We start from the raw sequence: 15,000 nt of genomic DNA on the forward strand, positions 1-15,000 counted from the left end.
TCAAAGGTTTCAAACAGATTTCTTAAAGTAACGGATAAATGGTTTAAATAGTTTAGTAAAATGTTGAATCGTCCAGCTTCTGCCACTCCGAGTAGTGGTAGGAAGAATGCAAACTTGACTAAACCGACCTAAACATTGACAATTCATTTGTATGAAAAATGACTGTAAGAATATCCCGTTTTATATAAGTGATGGGTGTTCGCCCTGCGACGAGTTGGCCACTGTCCAGGGTGTGCCCTGCCTAAGTCACTGGGATAGGCAGTCACCGCGACCCCTTGCGGTAAAAATGGATGGATGGATATAAGTGATGGTGTTAAGTAACATCCCGTTTGAACATATTTGGAACATGGTGGTGGTGTTGATGAAGGATTACTTGAGTTGGGAATCTCTGCTCTGAATGAAGAAACGTATTTAATGGCGCAGTAATCAAAGATCAAACAAACTTAACAATTGTAAGAAAAACTGTATTGAGTTTTCTTGGGGCAGCATCTAGTGGCCATTAGAGGAACTGCAGCGGAACAGCCTTCAGACCAGCGATGGTTCCCCCGCGACCTGCTGCTAACAAGCCCCACGTCTGCCTGACGGCGGTCCTCATCATGACCAGCCTGGCGCTGATGGACGCCTACCTGGTGGAGCAGAATCCGGGTCCCAGGAGGATCGGCGTGTGCATCACCGTGCTGGCAGGCGACGCCTGTTTCCTCATCGTGCTGCGATACATTGCCGTCTGGGCCGGGTCGGAGGTGCACACGGCCAGGCGAGGCTACGCCATGATCCTCTGGTTCTTCTACATCTTCTTCCTGGAGATCAAGGTCTACTTTGTGTATCAGAACTACAAGTCTCAGGACGTGAACGTAGATGCAGAGACGACTGACGCGGGTGTGTCCAGGAGGGCTCTTACGTTGCTGTTGTCTGTCTGCATGCCCATCGTGTTCATAACACTGGCAGCAATAGATCATTTGGAGTACTTGCGGCCATATAAGAAAAGAGAGGAGATAAGGAGTCGTCTCTTCTGGGTGGTGGTGGACCTGCTGGACGTTGTGGACGTTCAGGCCAACCTTTGGGAGCTTCAGAGGGAAGGGCTCCCCCTGTGGGTGGAAGGACTGATGTTTTTTTACTGCTACATCCTCCTGCTGGTGCTGCCCTGCGTCTCGCTGAGCGAGATCAGCATGCAGGGTGTGAACATCGTCCCGCACAAAATGATGCTCTACCCCATCCTCAGTCTCGCCACCATCAACGTCATCACCCTGCTGATTCGCGGGGGAAACCTGCTGATCTACGGGGACATCCGAGTGTCTGGAATCATGATGGGCAAGAACGTGATCGCTATCGTTGTGAAGAGCTGCAGTCCTGGTGCAGTACAGAAAACATCAGCCGGCTTCTCCTCCTGCAGATCGAGGAGCAGAGATGCAGAAGAACTCTCTGGGCGATGTTCAGATATCCAACACCCAGCCGGTGGTGCTGCCTAGAGTCGTGATCGAGGACTTCACCACCATACCGGAGGAGGAGGAGGAGGAGGAGGAGGAGGAGGAGGAGGAGAGCGATGACAGATGTGAGCAAACATGAACGAGGACAAGCTAAAGGCAGGAGGGTTCTTGAACAACCTGCACAATGACCCATGACCCGGGTCAGGAACCTTTTACAGGATCACCATGAAAACTTCTCAGGAAATTAAGTCCTGGTCGGGCGGAGGAGCCACTGGGAGTGCTGGGACATTTCCCAGTGGAAACATCTTTTAACACTATGTTACTGTTACTGACTCACTTTACTTGAATAGCAAAGCTGAACAATGTAAAGGAGGGGCTGAAAAGCTCCGCAAAAAGATCCTGAGAAACAGAAGCATCCCAGGAGGGGGGGCGCTTGAGTTTCTCATGCTGCAGTGGATGAGATAAGAAATACATCAAATTAATTTAAATCTAACGTCCTGTCAACTGTCACAATGCAGGTTCAAACTGCCACAAACTGAAGACTCTTCAATTTCTATTAACATTTAAAGAGCTTTTTATATGCGAAAACATCACGTTTGTAAAAATCAGATACAGATCACAACACACACACACGCCCAGAACGTAAAATTACATTTCACAACACCAAATTCAAATGTACAACACATCATTTCATTTTGTTTCTCCTGCTAATTCGAGTTTTGGTCGGGTTTAACTTTGGGAAATATGTTTAGCGTCAGATGTTCACATTGATGCAACTCTCACATCTGTACAACAGATATGAAGCTGCAGCCAGCAGCTCTAAAGTTCACCGATTAACATATTTATATTCATATTGTTTTTTAATCCGTACGAAGACCGAAGTGCAAAAACTCTGAGCAGAGACTCAAGTGACTGCTCCCAGCCAAGAAACAGGCCGACGTGTAACTCACCGTAAATCAGAAACACTGTTGATCCCCGGGGGGAAACTCTTGTTAACGCAGTATAATGTCTACACTTCATTTTTTGTTCAGATTAAACAAACGAGCTATAACGTGCTCGTCGGGGAGCTTCAGAGCTGCTGGGAGGTGGACTGTGTTACCTCTGGACAGAGCCAGGCTAGCTGTTTCCCCCTGTTCCCAGTCTTTATGCTAAGCTAAGCTAACTGGCTGCTGGCTGTAGCTTCATATTTAGTGTACAGACGTGAGAGTGGCTGAACATCTATTGATATTTATTGATATTGATATTATTCATACTTCTATTACTGCTGAGCGATATCCTCCGTCTCAATAAGCTACACTTAACTCGACAGCTCATGCACTATTACCTTATACTGTATTATCATCAACCGGTAAACCCACTTTGTACTTCACACTTATTTATTTTATACTTATACCCACCTGGTACTGAATGTATCTGACCGGTGTTATAGTTTCTGCTCAGTGCTTCTCTTCCTGTGTGACTGACTGACAGCGAGCTGCTGGAACGAAGAGTTTCCCCTCAGGATCAATAAAGGGTTTCTGATTCTGATTCTGATCTAACCCTCTAGAGAACCCTCTATTGAATCCAGAATGTCGAACTATTCCTAAGTATTTAAATATATTTTTATTCCAAAGTGGACAGCAGAGAGACGACAGGAAGTGAGGGGACAGAAAAGGGGGACTGGCATCAAACAGCTGGTCACCTGATGTGGTTTTGAAGGTTTGGCCTGGAGGAGAGGCTGCAGTACAGCAGAGAGAGCCTCTGGAGGACTTTCTGAAGCTCACGATGACAAGAAAACCGAAACATAAGTAATAAAACAAGTGTGTTTCTTTCTCGGTACAGAAGGAGCAGAATATTTCAGCTTCTCCATCTGATCATGATTTCTTTAAGCAGTGTGATCCTGATCCTGCCAGTGGGCCGGCGTTGATTCACTTGGCAATTACAAATATAAATGTTCTTTATGTGTTTTGGTCTTTTTAAGTGTTTACAGAATAAGGTTGATATGAAACTTGATTTTAATTTTTGGGAGCAGATGGTTCTTCGTTTTGAAGTTTCCCCTGGAGGACAGTCAGTGAGGACCGCATGTCTGTCTGTATTTCTGTTTCCTGATCAATAATCGATTCTCTTCAAAACGCGACTGAGCATGTTGACCAGGGCCGGGCCACCTGCCAAGAGACTGTGGTGGAGGAAAGAGGTGGATCAGTCCCCGTCCCGCGCTGTTCCGGTCTCTGCTGACTGACTTTGGATCAGTGAATCTCGTGCCCCGCCCCGCCGGCATCACAGCGACCTGCCGCCCCGGAGAGGCGACGATGGCGGCGGCTGCGGACCGAGGAGGAGTCCGGGGGAGTGCTCTTCCACCGGACCCGGACCCGGACCCCACCGCCGGGTCCGGTGCTGACGGAGAGCCCGACGGCCGCGTCCCGGTGCCGATGAACCTGTTTGCGACCTGGGAGATCGACCGGTCCTCTCCGAGCTGCGTCCCCAGGTAAGAGGATTAGTGTTCGGCCGGACAGGAGCGCCTGGACGCGGCCGCCGCGTTCAGGGAGCTCCGTGAAAACTGACCCTGTATTTCTGTTGCGTGTGTGTGTGATGCCTGTTCTTATATCCCGGTGGGGACTTCAACCTGAATGCACACGGGGACCTGTGCCACTGTGGGGACACGGTGAGGACGGGTGGAGGCGGCTCTGAGGGATAAGACTTGGTTTTAGGGTGCAGGTTACAGTTAGGTCAGGGTCAGGGTCAGGGGCTAGGGGCATTATGTCCCCCACAGGGATAGTGAAACAAACGTGTGTGTGTGTGGGGGGGGGGCTGTTCAATCTAACAGTCTGAAATCCTAAAGTATTCTGATTATTATTCATATTAATGTTATTTGCCTGGCGGCGGCGCAGCCTGACAGGAAGAACCAGAGCCTCCGCGTTGGGCGCCGCAGTATTTACCACTCCAGAACTAGGATGGATTTACAGCACAAGATCAATAAAATGTCTAACAGTTGCTGTGGGTCCGGAGGAACCCTGACCCTGACCCTGACCCTCCGAGATCATCCAGAGCTCAGGTTTGTCACAGGAACACATTTTCAGCAAAGTTCATCCGCGAGGGCGGCTAACTATTATTTTCACCATCAGTGACTCTACAGATGATTTCCTCCATTAATCAGTTCAGATCTAGAAAATGGCAGAAACCCAGCAAATATTCACATTTGGAAACACGGCGGAGGCTGCAGGCAATGCATGTTTGGCATGTTGAAAGAAAATGACTTAAAGGATTCATCCATTAGCAAAACAGTTGCAGATTAATTTTCTGCCAGTCGGTATGTGTAGCTCCAGCTCTGTGACACACTAACACCTGATCACTGGGATTTCTTTTGCTGTAACAAGAAGTTTGTCGTGTGTCGTTGCACAGGGACGTTTCACGCGACTGAAAGGCTTTGAAAGAGGATGTGATGAACGCACTTTTGTAAAATGTTGTCATGAAACAGAAAACAAAGACGGAGAGAAGGCGCTCTCGGCTCACACTGTCCGCTGTCCGCTCAAACTGTAAAGCAGCTTCTCGGCATTTATCAGCGAGCCTGGCTGGAGATGAGTTTGTATAAAGGTAGAGGAACTACATCTCCCAGAATGCTTAGGAAGAGCTGGAAGACTCTGACCTGACCTCCACTGACCCTGGATCAGCAGCATCGTAATGGACTTAAGATCAGAGACAGATCGGACGGCGTCAGAGAGACAGAGCAGACTGTGGACTCATGACATCACTGATTACATCACTGATTACATCACATTACAGCATCCAATCAAAACAAGATCAAAATACAGGAAACACATTGAAGAATAATGATACAGTTGATGATTAGTTTTGTCTCCACCTGCCTGTTTCCGGGCAGATTAGCAGCAGTGTGACCAGGTGGGGGTTAACGAACTCGACCAATCAGAGATAATCTGCTTAAATAGTCGTGTTGACTCTGGAAACAGCAACCTGTTGGTTATTGATTAGGTGACGATGAATAACGTCTCAAATACGTTTTTAATGTGTTCATTTTATTCGTGAGTATAAGACAGATATTCCGGTTTAGATGTTGGTGTTATTCTCCGTTTTTCTTAGCGTCAACAAATCCTATGAAGAGTCTAACAACACGTGGGTCCGTCCCTCAGTACCGTCTGACTTCCTGTCTGCGGCGCTCAGCTCCGAGCCCGTTGGTTCCCGCTGAAGACGTCAATCTTTAAAAACACAGCTTCCAGTTTCCGTTAGCCACAGTGGGATTCCATCTGCTCTCCGGCCGTCTGAGTCAGAGTTCAGGTGAGCAGGTGAGCAGGCATTAGCAGGCATTAGCAGGCATTAGCTCCTCTTGGCTGGTGTTGACAGGAAGCAGGGAGGTGTGGAGGGCGAGTCCCTGCGTGATCCTGCAGTAATGAGATCAAGGGGGAACAGCTCCGACTGGATTCACCTGTATTAAATACTTCCTCCTCTCTGCCTGATGAGTCTGGAAGTGAAAGAGGCCTTTGGAAGGCGGAAGGTGTTTTGGGAGGAAACATATGAACATCTGGCTTTAAAGCTTCTTTCGTCAGTACTTTTAGTCGAGCTAGGGGCTCGGACGGGCCTGCCAGTGTCGGTCAGTCCACTTCGGTCCAGGCTATTTCAACAGATGGCCAGGGAATCTGGTCCAGACATTCGTGGTCTCCAGAGGATGAAACCTAATGACTTTGGTGATTCCCAGACTTTTCTTCTAGCGCCACCAGAAGGTTTTCACTTATCCCGTGAAATATCTCGACATCTACTAGCTGAACTGGCACAAACTTTGTACAAGCATTCATGGTCCCCAGAGGACGAATCATGGATTACAAGACAATGGGCCCCTGGGCACAGACGTGTAAGAGCCCCCCACACCTGCTACAAATGAGCAGGACATGCAGACTGAAAGAGACTACAAATGGCGTGTCTCTTTATTTGTAGTCCTTTTGTGTCTCTTTGTAGTCGTTTTATAATAATATATTATATAATAATAGGCCGCCATCAAAGGAAGCCTGAGTTGCAGGTTGTGTTTTCTTAAAGCAGAGCTGCTGCTAAACTGATTTAAATATCTTTACTAATGCGACTGTATTTGACAGAAATGTTCCTGTAGTGCAGCGGAAATCTGAAACATAATTAACATAAATAAATATTGGATTAGGTTGGCAGATACTTAATATAAGTATCTGATCAGAATCAGGAGCAAAGAAACAGTTATGGGTCTGAAATGCATGTAATTATAACATCCTCAGTTTCAGTCCAGACAGGGACCTTTGCCCCCCACCGGCTGCTGTCATGACTCACCATCAGGTCTTTTCCGAAGGACAGGGTGTGTGAGGGTGTGTGAATATGTAGATAACTGCTTCTGTTTCCTGTCTGACGTGTTGTCTCCAGGTTGTGCAGTCTGACTCTGAAGAGGCTGATGGTTTTGAAGGAGCTGGACAGAGAGCTCAGCTCCGTCGTCATTGCTGTAAAGATCCAGGTGAGGCAACGATGCTTACAGAAAAAGGTTCCTGACCCTGATGTGTTGCAGTCAAAGTGTTCTCTCTATCTGTGGATATGAGGGAGCTGAGTGCATTCTTCCAGTTATTTGAACTCCACTTTCCAGTTTAGAGCTGGATGTGGAAGCTAGAGACTACTGGTAGCATTTCTCCTCATTTGACAGAGGTGGGTTACGTCCCCAAAACTCTGCATGGATTTGCTTTGCCTCTTCTGATTGTGGCGTTTCAAACTGGAAGGAATAATTGGGGTCTGACAGGTTATCTGCTGCTTTTCACTAACGCACATCTAACCAACGAGCGTGACCCCGCTCTCTGTCAGTGAACGAGACAGGGCCAGGCTGAAAGGGCCGGGTGCATACAGGTGTTGTAAAAACAACAGGAAGTTAGTTATTGTAGTTTAGCTGCTAATTTGACCAACACGGTCAGCAGGTGGAGCTGCAGCAGTGACGACGCGCCGGCCCGCCAAACTTCACACCTCTGTCCTATTTCCAGCCTCGCCACCCCTGAAAACCCATTGTTTTCCAGAGAAAAAGCTGTTTTGTACTTAAATCCAATGTTGTCCCAAGTACAGACGTTATTTACTAGTTTGTTGCTTGCTTTTCACCGTAGTTTCAACTATTTCACTGGCACCCGTATCTACAAGGCAAAAAATACATAAACTCCACTCGCTCCCTGCTTGCACATCCCGGCTCCCGTAGATGGACGGGATCCCGCACTGCAACACAACGCTTCCTGTTAGGGGACACGAAACACACATTTTTAGATTGAGCGTGACTTACACTGTGTGCGAGGATATCATCGTCATCATCGTCATCATCATCATCATCGTCGTCATCATCATCATCATCATCATCATCATCATCTGTGAGTTCCATTGTGAATAGACGTCACTTAGAAAAAGATGCTCCTTATAGCTGCAGAACCTGCCTGAGAATCCTGCTGTTTCTAAGTTTCCTTCAGTCTCACAGTGATCCAGAGACAGCTGTCTGTCCGTCCACGGGTCCACTGCAGACAGGAGCTGCTGACTGCTGGTTCGGCTGCTCTGATGGGACAGTCTGACTGCATGTGAACACATACAAGCTGAAAAAACCGGGCTCAAGTTTTAGCCCACAGCTAACTCACTCAATCCATGGCAACATTATACTTCATGTTTACATCCCCTAATGCATTATGGGATCTGTAGTTCCCAAACTTTGAGCATGATTATCCCCCAAATAGAAGTAAGACGAAGAACAATAAAAGGAGTGACTTTTTCATGGTGCAGTCACATGGTGTCTTGATACAATTCTGATAAAAAAAAAGTCACCTGGCTGGATAGTTTTCATCTTAACAATATTATAAAGAGTTCGGTCTGGACCTGCTCTGTAGGAAAAGTGCAATGAGATAACTTCTGTTATGAACTGGTGCTTTATAAATATAATTGAATTGAACATTAATATTGATCTGATCCTGTATCTGTCTTCATGTCCGTCTCTCAGGGTTCTAAGCGGACTTTGAGATCCAACGAGTACCTTCTTCCTCCGGACGGCCTGATGGAAACAGACCTGGAGCTCAGCTTCTCACTGCAGGTCGCATATTTAATCATTTCTCTGCTCCCCAGAGGATGACTCTTAATGACCTTAATGGCTCCGCTGGTGCACCTTCACACACTCCTTACCTGTCATTTCATGTAAGGTTGTGTGCGTCTGTCTGTCTTTCAGTATCCTCACTTCCTGAAGCGAGATGTGAACCGTCTGCATGTGATGCTGCAGAGGAGGAAGAGGTACAAGAACCGAACTATCCTGGGCTACAAAACCCTCGCAGTGGGAGTCATCAACATGGCCGAGGTACGACAGGTGGCAGTGTGTCAGTCCTGACCAAATACCTGCAGAGCTGATGGCGTTCCCATCAGCCTCAGCTGCACTCTGTGTTTACTGCTAACTAGCTAATGTTAGCATGCTAACATGCTAAGCTAAGATGGTTAACATGGTGAACATTATACCTGCTAATCATCAGCATGTTAGCATTTAGCTCAAAGCTAAGTACAGCCTCACAGAGCTGCTAGCACGGCTGCAGACTCTCAGTCTGGTTCAAATATTTTCTTGTAAATTCAGAGCCCGATTAAGTTTTGGTTATTAAAAGTTAAATTAACAGTTTTATTTATTAGCTGAAGGATGGTTTTGCATCCTTTAGCCAATAAATAATGTTATCGCTGCCATTGGTGTGAATGAATAACGCTGCTGTCCATTTACCCAAATTCACTAACTCTATAAATGTCTATATTATTGGCAATTATTATTACATTTACAATTACAGTTATTGGTTTGTTCCATTTCTTGTTATGTCTCTTAACTTCCAGTCGCTACTGCTGGTTATAGCAAACACAGGTCAAAAGTCTCGGCCCTGATTGGTTCACACAGGCTTCTCTACATTTCTCAAAGTTGGGGACACACGTCCACATTTATGAGGAGGTCATGTGACCTGACATCATCACACGCACCTCAGATATCAGATTAAAAACACCGTCTTCAGATTTAGCTAGTTTACAGCTCGCTCAACTAGTGCAGCTTGATGTTTCTTTGGTGAAACATTTCAAGAGCTCAGATGTTTCATTTCTCAGTATAAAGACTATAATGTTAACAACTTAATAACCTGCATCATCAGGTTAAGTTATTAACATTATTTACTTCAGAAACGATTTCTAAACCGGCGGATTTTCAATCTGATTTCTCAACGAGAATTAAAACATTTCACCCAAATATGTAATATATAATATATATTTTATCAATAATACTCCCATGTCTTAAAAAACTGGACTGCGTCTAACAGGCCAGGCGAGTCTCCACTGTGTCACATTTTAAACGGCCAATCAGAACTCAGAACTACTGCTTCAAGGTCAACACAACGAGACACATTCCCACTTCCTGTGTAGGCAGGAAGTTAAAAGACAAAACAACGGAGTCGGAGCACTTCCTTGTTGCTGAAACACATAAAAGATCAGATGGCGTGCTGCAAACAGTCAAACAATGAAGTATCTGTTTACACATCCGTCACACACACACACACACACACACACACACACGCACACACACACACACAAACAAAACAATGTTAAAATGTCTTCTGAAGAACAGACTGCTGACAGAGACACATCGATCTTTATTATTTTACTTCATCAGCCAGTGACAGCACTGTGTGTGTGTGTGTGTGGCGGATGTCTGTGTGTGTGTGTGTGTGTGTGTGTGTGTGTGTGTGTGTGTGTGTGTGTGTGTGTGCATCCTGTCCCAGGTGATGCAGCATCCGACAGATGGAGCCCACATCCTCGGTCTCCATAGCAACCTGAAGGATGCTTCGATGCGTGCGGCGGAGCTGAGCGTCCATTCTCTCTCCAGCCAGCCAATCGAACAGGAGGACACAAGCAGTCACCATGGCAACAAGACCAAGGCCTCGGGTAGGAGAACAGTGAAGCTGACCTTCTGTCTGTCTGGCAGCATCAGGTGCTCGTGACATACTGGCTCCTGATTGGTCAGAACCAAAGCACACACGAGCTCCGTGACAGTAGCATTTATTTTACAGCGCCTCACGGTCCGCCTCACCTCACCCCGGCCTCTCCAGGCGTACTGAGGCTGCAGGAACATGTCAGTCGCATGCAGTCGCATTACTGCTTCAATCGGGTTGACTGAGGAACATCTGCTTTAAAAGCAGGAGCTGCATGTTCTTATAATCTCTTCTTATTATATTTAATACAGTGTATTTCGTCTAATATCGGTGCAGAGGAGAGCCAGCGTCAGTCAGCCTCTCTTCATCTCCACTGTCTAAATACTGAAGAATCTAAGAGTTCTGCTTCACCTGCAGTGTGTCACTGAAAGACACGCACAACCACCACAAAACCACCACAAAGAGATGCAAAACCACCACAAAGACACGTAAAACCACCACAAAGAGACACAAAACCACCACAAAGACACGTAAAACCACCACAAAGAGACACAAACCACCACAAAGATGCAAAACCACCACAAAACCACCACAAAGACACACAAAACCACCACAAAAAGACAAAACCACCACAAAGATGCAAAACCACCACAAAACCACCACAAAAAGACAAAACCACCACAAAGAGATGCAAAACCACCACAAAGGCACGCAAAACCACCACAAAACCACCACAAAAAGACAAAACCACCACAAAGACGCAAAACCACCACAAAGAGACACAAAACCACCACAAAGACACGCAAAACCACCACAAAGAGACACAAAACCACCACAAAGACACACAAAACCACCACAAAAAGACAAAACCACCACAAAGATGCAAAACCACAACAAAACCACCACAAAGAGACGCAAAACCACCACAAAACCACGCAAAACCACCACAAAACCACCACAAAGAGACACAAAACCACCACAAAGACACGCAAAACCACCACAAAGACACGCAAAACCACCACAAAGAGACACAAAACCACCACAAAGAGACACAAAACCACCACAAAGACACACAAAGCCACCACAAAGACACGCAGCACGATGTTACAAACCAACACCTTTATCTGAATAAGCGTCAGGTGATTTCAGGGCGGGTTGTCGGTGTGTCTGCGGTTTGGTGATGAGCTGTTTGTGTGTTTGGGGGACAGATCGCTCCCCTGACATGGAGAACTACTGGGAGGACGATGACGACAGCTTCTCCTCCGAACAGGAAGGAAGTGATGACGCAGTGCCCCTCCAGGTGATTGACAGCACAGCATACTTCACACAACACACCTGTCTCACAGCACAGGTGGAACTAGTAACAGTAAGGATGGCTCTGGTCCATTTAGGTGGTTACCTGGAACAAGTAAATGGCATGCAGCCATTGTTACTGTTATGACAATTTAAATGAAAAGTCTGATAGCATATTAATCAGTAAGTCGATTCATTGAAAATGGATTGATGACTATAACACCCTTCAGCCTCTCTCGCGCCCCCTGAGGCTGTAATGGTCATTACAGACCAGAAATCTAAACAGCTGGATGAAACACATCAAGACAACTTTTCTATTCTTAGATCTTTACCACTGCTGAGGTAGCAATATAAAGTTTGTCCTGAGGGTGTCGCCGGTTGAATCCTCTGTTTAGCCTCTGTACGGTGGCCTTTGTAGGACACTCCGACGGTAAGGCTCAGCTCCACACTGTCAGACAGGATCAACTTTCATCAGGCTAAATTATACTTTGTCAGCCTCAGCTGTAATTTGAGCTAAACGCTAACATTAGCATGATGCCATTTTGATACATTTGATATTTACATGTTGATATGTTAGCATACCCATGTTAGCATGTTTATATCCTAACATTTGCTTAGTAATGTTTGGATTTTTAGTATGTTAGCATGCAGCAGTTAGCAGTTACACTTCCACGTGTTTGGTATTATTAAGTCTTTTGTATGATAACATTAACCATATGCACGCTAACAACTACATATTAGCAAGCTATGTTAGCTTTCATCTCAAAGTACAGCTGAGGCTGCTTTAGAGCCCTGAGAATCACATCCATAACGTTTCCTTTTTTTGGTTTCTAAGGACATGTATGATGATGATGACGATGTCCAGGGAAAGACGAAGAAGTCTCGCAGGAAAATGATCCGAGCAGCCTCCCTGATGCAGGTGAGGACCAATCAGAGCCGCTGTTTTCCAGGAACACACCTGTCAGACTGCTGCTGATTCGCTCACGCAGCCTGTCATCAGTTATATCTAAATAAGTTTTGTAGTTGTTGATAAGACACTTACAGCATGAGTCCACTCAGCAGCATTTAATGTAGCGTGTCAATGAAAAATAATAATTCTAACAAAGCAAAGTGTGGATATGATATCGCTCGCACTCTGACCAGACCTCTCTCTCGCTTCTCTTCTGTTGGGGTTTTTCTGTCGTTCAGCAACCGAACTTCAAACAGAAGTTTGTGGCTCTGCTGAAAAGATTCAAGGTCACCGATGAGGTTTGTACTCAACACGCCTCGCTTTTACACTTTCAGGTTGCTTTTGAAACACTAAATTGATAAACATGTTAATAATCTCATCAAATTATTATTGTACATATCCATCATATACTTCTGTTTCTAGTAATGCCAGCTGTATATAATGTCCATAGTACCTGTAAAATGTTTTCATAATACTGCTCTATCCTGCACACGCTTTATATCCTGCTCACGCTTTATATCCTGCTCACGCTTTATATCCTGCACACGCTTTATATCCTGCTCACGCTTTATATCCTGCTCACGCTTTATATCCTGCTCACGCTTTATATCCTGCTCACGCTTTATATCCTGCACACGCTTTATATCCTGCTCACGCTTTATATCCTGCTCACGCTTTATATCCTGCTCACGCTTTATATCCTGCTCACGCTTTATATCCTGCTGCACTTTATATCCTGCACACGCTTTATATCCTGCACACGCTTTATATCCTGCTCACGCTTTATATCCTGCTCACACTTTATATCCTGCACACGCTTTATATCCTGCACACGCTTTATATCCTGCTCACGCTTTATATCCTGCTCACGCTTTATATCCTGCTCACGCTTTATATCCTGCACACGCTTTATATCCTGCTCACGCTTTATATCCTGCTCACGCTTTATATCCTGCTCACGCTTTATATCCTGCACACGCTTTATATCCTGCTCACGCTTTATATCCTGCTCACGCTTTATATCCTGCACACGCTTTATATCCTGCACACGCTTTATATCCTGCTCACGCTTTATATCCTGCTCACGCTTTATATCCTGCACACGCTTTATATCCTGCTCACGCTTTATATCCTGCTCACGCTTTATATCCTGCTCACGCTTTATATCCTGCTCACGCTTTATATCCTGCACACGCTTTATATCCTGCACACGCTTTATATCCTGCACACGCTTTATATCCTGCGCTTACTCATTGCACTCCTGGTTCGACCTAAACTGCGTTTCGTTGCCTTGTTCTTGTACATGTGGAATGACAATAAAGTTGAATCTAATCTAATATATAAATATGAAGCTACAGCCAGCAGCTGGTTAGCTTAGCTTAGCATAAAGACTAGAAATGGAGGGAAACAGCTAGCCTGGCTCTGTCCAGAGGTAACACAATCCACCTCCCAGCAGCTCTAATGCTCGCTGATCAACACGTCATATCTGTTTAAGCCGTAAGTGTAAAAACGACAAGCTGTAGTTTGACGGTGGTCACGCCTGTGAAAATATGGCTGTAGTCTCATATTTAATGGACAAATGTGAGAGTGTCTCCTCATCGAACTTTCCTCAAGAAAGCTAACAAGTGTATTTTCCCAATATGTCAAACTTCCCACCAAGTATCCGACATCAGATCATCCAGCCGTGAGCGTTGGTCCTAATTTATCCCAAATATAGCCATTTATAACTTTGCAACAAAAGATTACGATTCAGCTGTTAATGAAAGCTGGTTCTGCGTGCCCAAACTACCTGACTGCTTACATATTATATTATATTACATATTCTGTATATAAATATATGTAATGCATACATTTCCAATCGGAATAATCCCTGTAAAAACACCAGCGTTTGGGTGAAGCAGTGAACAAAACCTCAGCAACCTTCGGCTGAAATCCTGTAGCTCTCGTCTCAAGATGTAAGGTCAGATCTTCAGCAGTGGACTAGTCTCTGTCTTCTCCCGGTGTATAAACCGCCTGACCCCCGGCTGATCGGCTTGTGTTCTGCAGGTTCTGAACTCGGATCCGGTGGGTCGGAGTCAGGAGGCTGAGGAGGACCTGGACCTCCTTTACGACAGTCTGGAGGTTTACAACCCGAGTGACAGCGGCCCGGAGCTGGACGACAGCGACGGCATCGTCAGCACGCCCAAACCCAAACTCAAGTCAGGCGACAGAAACACAGCAGCACTTATATTCAGTTTTACTGAAGAGGGGCTCGACTCTCGACTCGTGAGAGTGCAGATGATTGTGCTGAGCGGCTGCTTCACGGGGTTACAGCCTTTACAGCCGGGAGTAGTAAAATACTCCGAGGTTGAGAAAGACAGTGACGGCGTGAGCAGGCGAGCAGCTGACTGTATTTTTAAAATTCAAATGAAAGTCAGTGACTGTTCACACGCACGCT

The 15,000-nt window shown here is 45.8% G+C and overlaps 3 protein-coding genes and 1 pseudogene across 4 annotated transcripts in view; all 4 read left to right on the plus strand.

Annotated features, from left to right (window-relative positions):
- The window catches only part of LOC122873026 (NACHT, LRR and PYD domains-containing protein 12-like), a 657,912-nt gene that overhangs the window by 40,827 nt on the left and 602,085 nt on the right, over nt 1–15,000 (plus strand). The window lies entirely within an intron of this gene.
- Nucleotides 1–15,000, plus strand: part of LOC122873083 (E3 ubiquitin-protein ligase Midline-1-like) — a 243,179-nt gene that overhangs the window by 17,404 nt on the left and 210,775 nt on the right. The gene's annotated exons all lie outside the window — the stretch shown is intronic.
- Nucleotides 296–2,597, plus strand: LOC122873084 (annotated as a pseudogene).
- LOC122873041 (phosphofurin acidic cluster sorting protein 1-like) overlaps nt 2,796–15,000 on the plus strand; it is a 23,130-nt gene continuing 10,925 nt past the window's right edge. Inside the window, 9 exon segments of the mRNA XM_044189331.1 lie at nt 2,796–3,888; nt 6,798–6,885; nt 8,383–8,472; nt 8,605–8,730; nt 10,172–10,334; nt 11,530–11,621; nt 12,450–12,533; nt 12,803–12,862; nt 14,610–14,761. Coding sequence (XP_044045266.1) covers nt 3,713–3,888; nt 6,798–6,885; nt 8,383–8,472; nt 8,605–8,730; nt 10,172–10,334; nt 11,530–11,621; nt 12,450–12,533; nt 12,803–12,862; nt 14,610–14,761 — 1,031 coding nt within the window. The 5' untranslated portion in view covers nt 2,796–3,712.

This window comes from Siniperca chuatsi, linkage group LG3 (assembly GCF_020085105.1).
Source record: "Siniperca chuatsi isolate FFG_IHB_CAS linkage group LG3, ASM2008510v1, whole genome shotgun sequence".
Lineage (NCBI taxonomy): Eukaryota > Metazoa > Chordata > Actinopteri > Centrarchiformes > Sinipercidae > Siniperca > Siniperca chuatsi.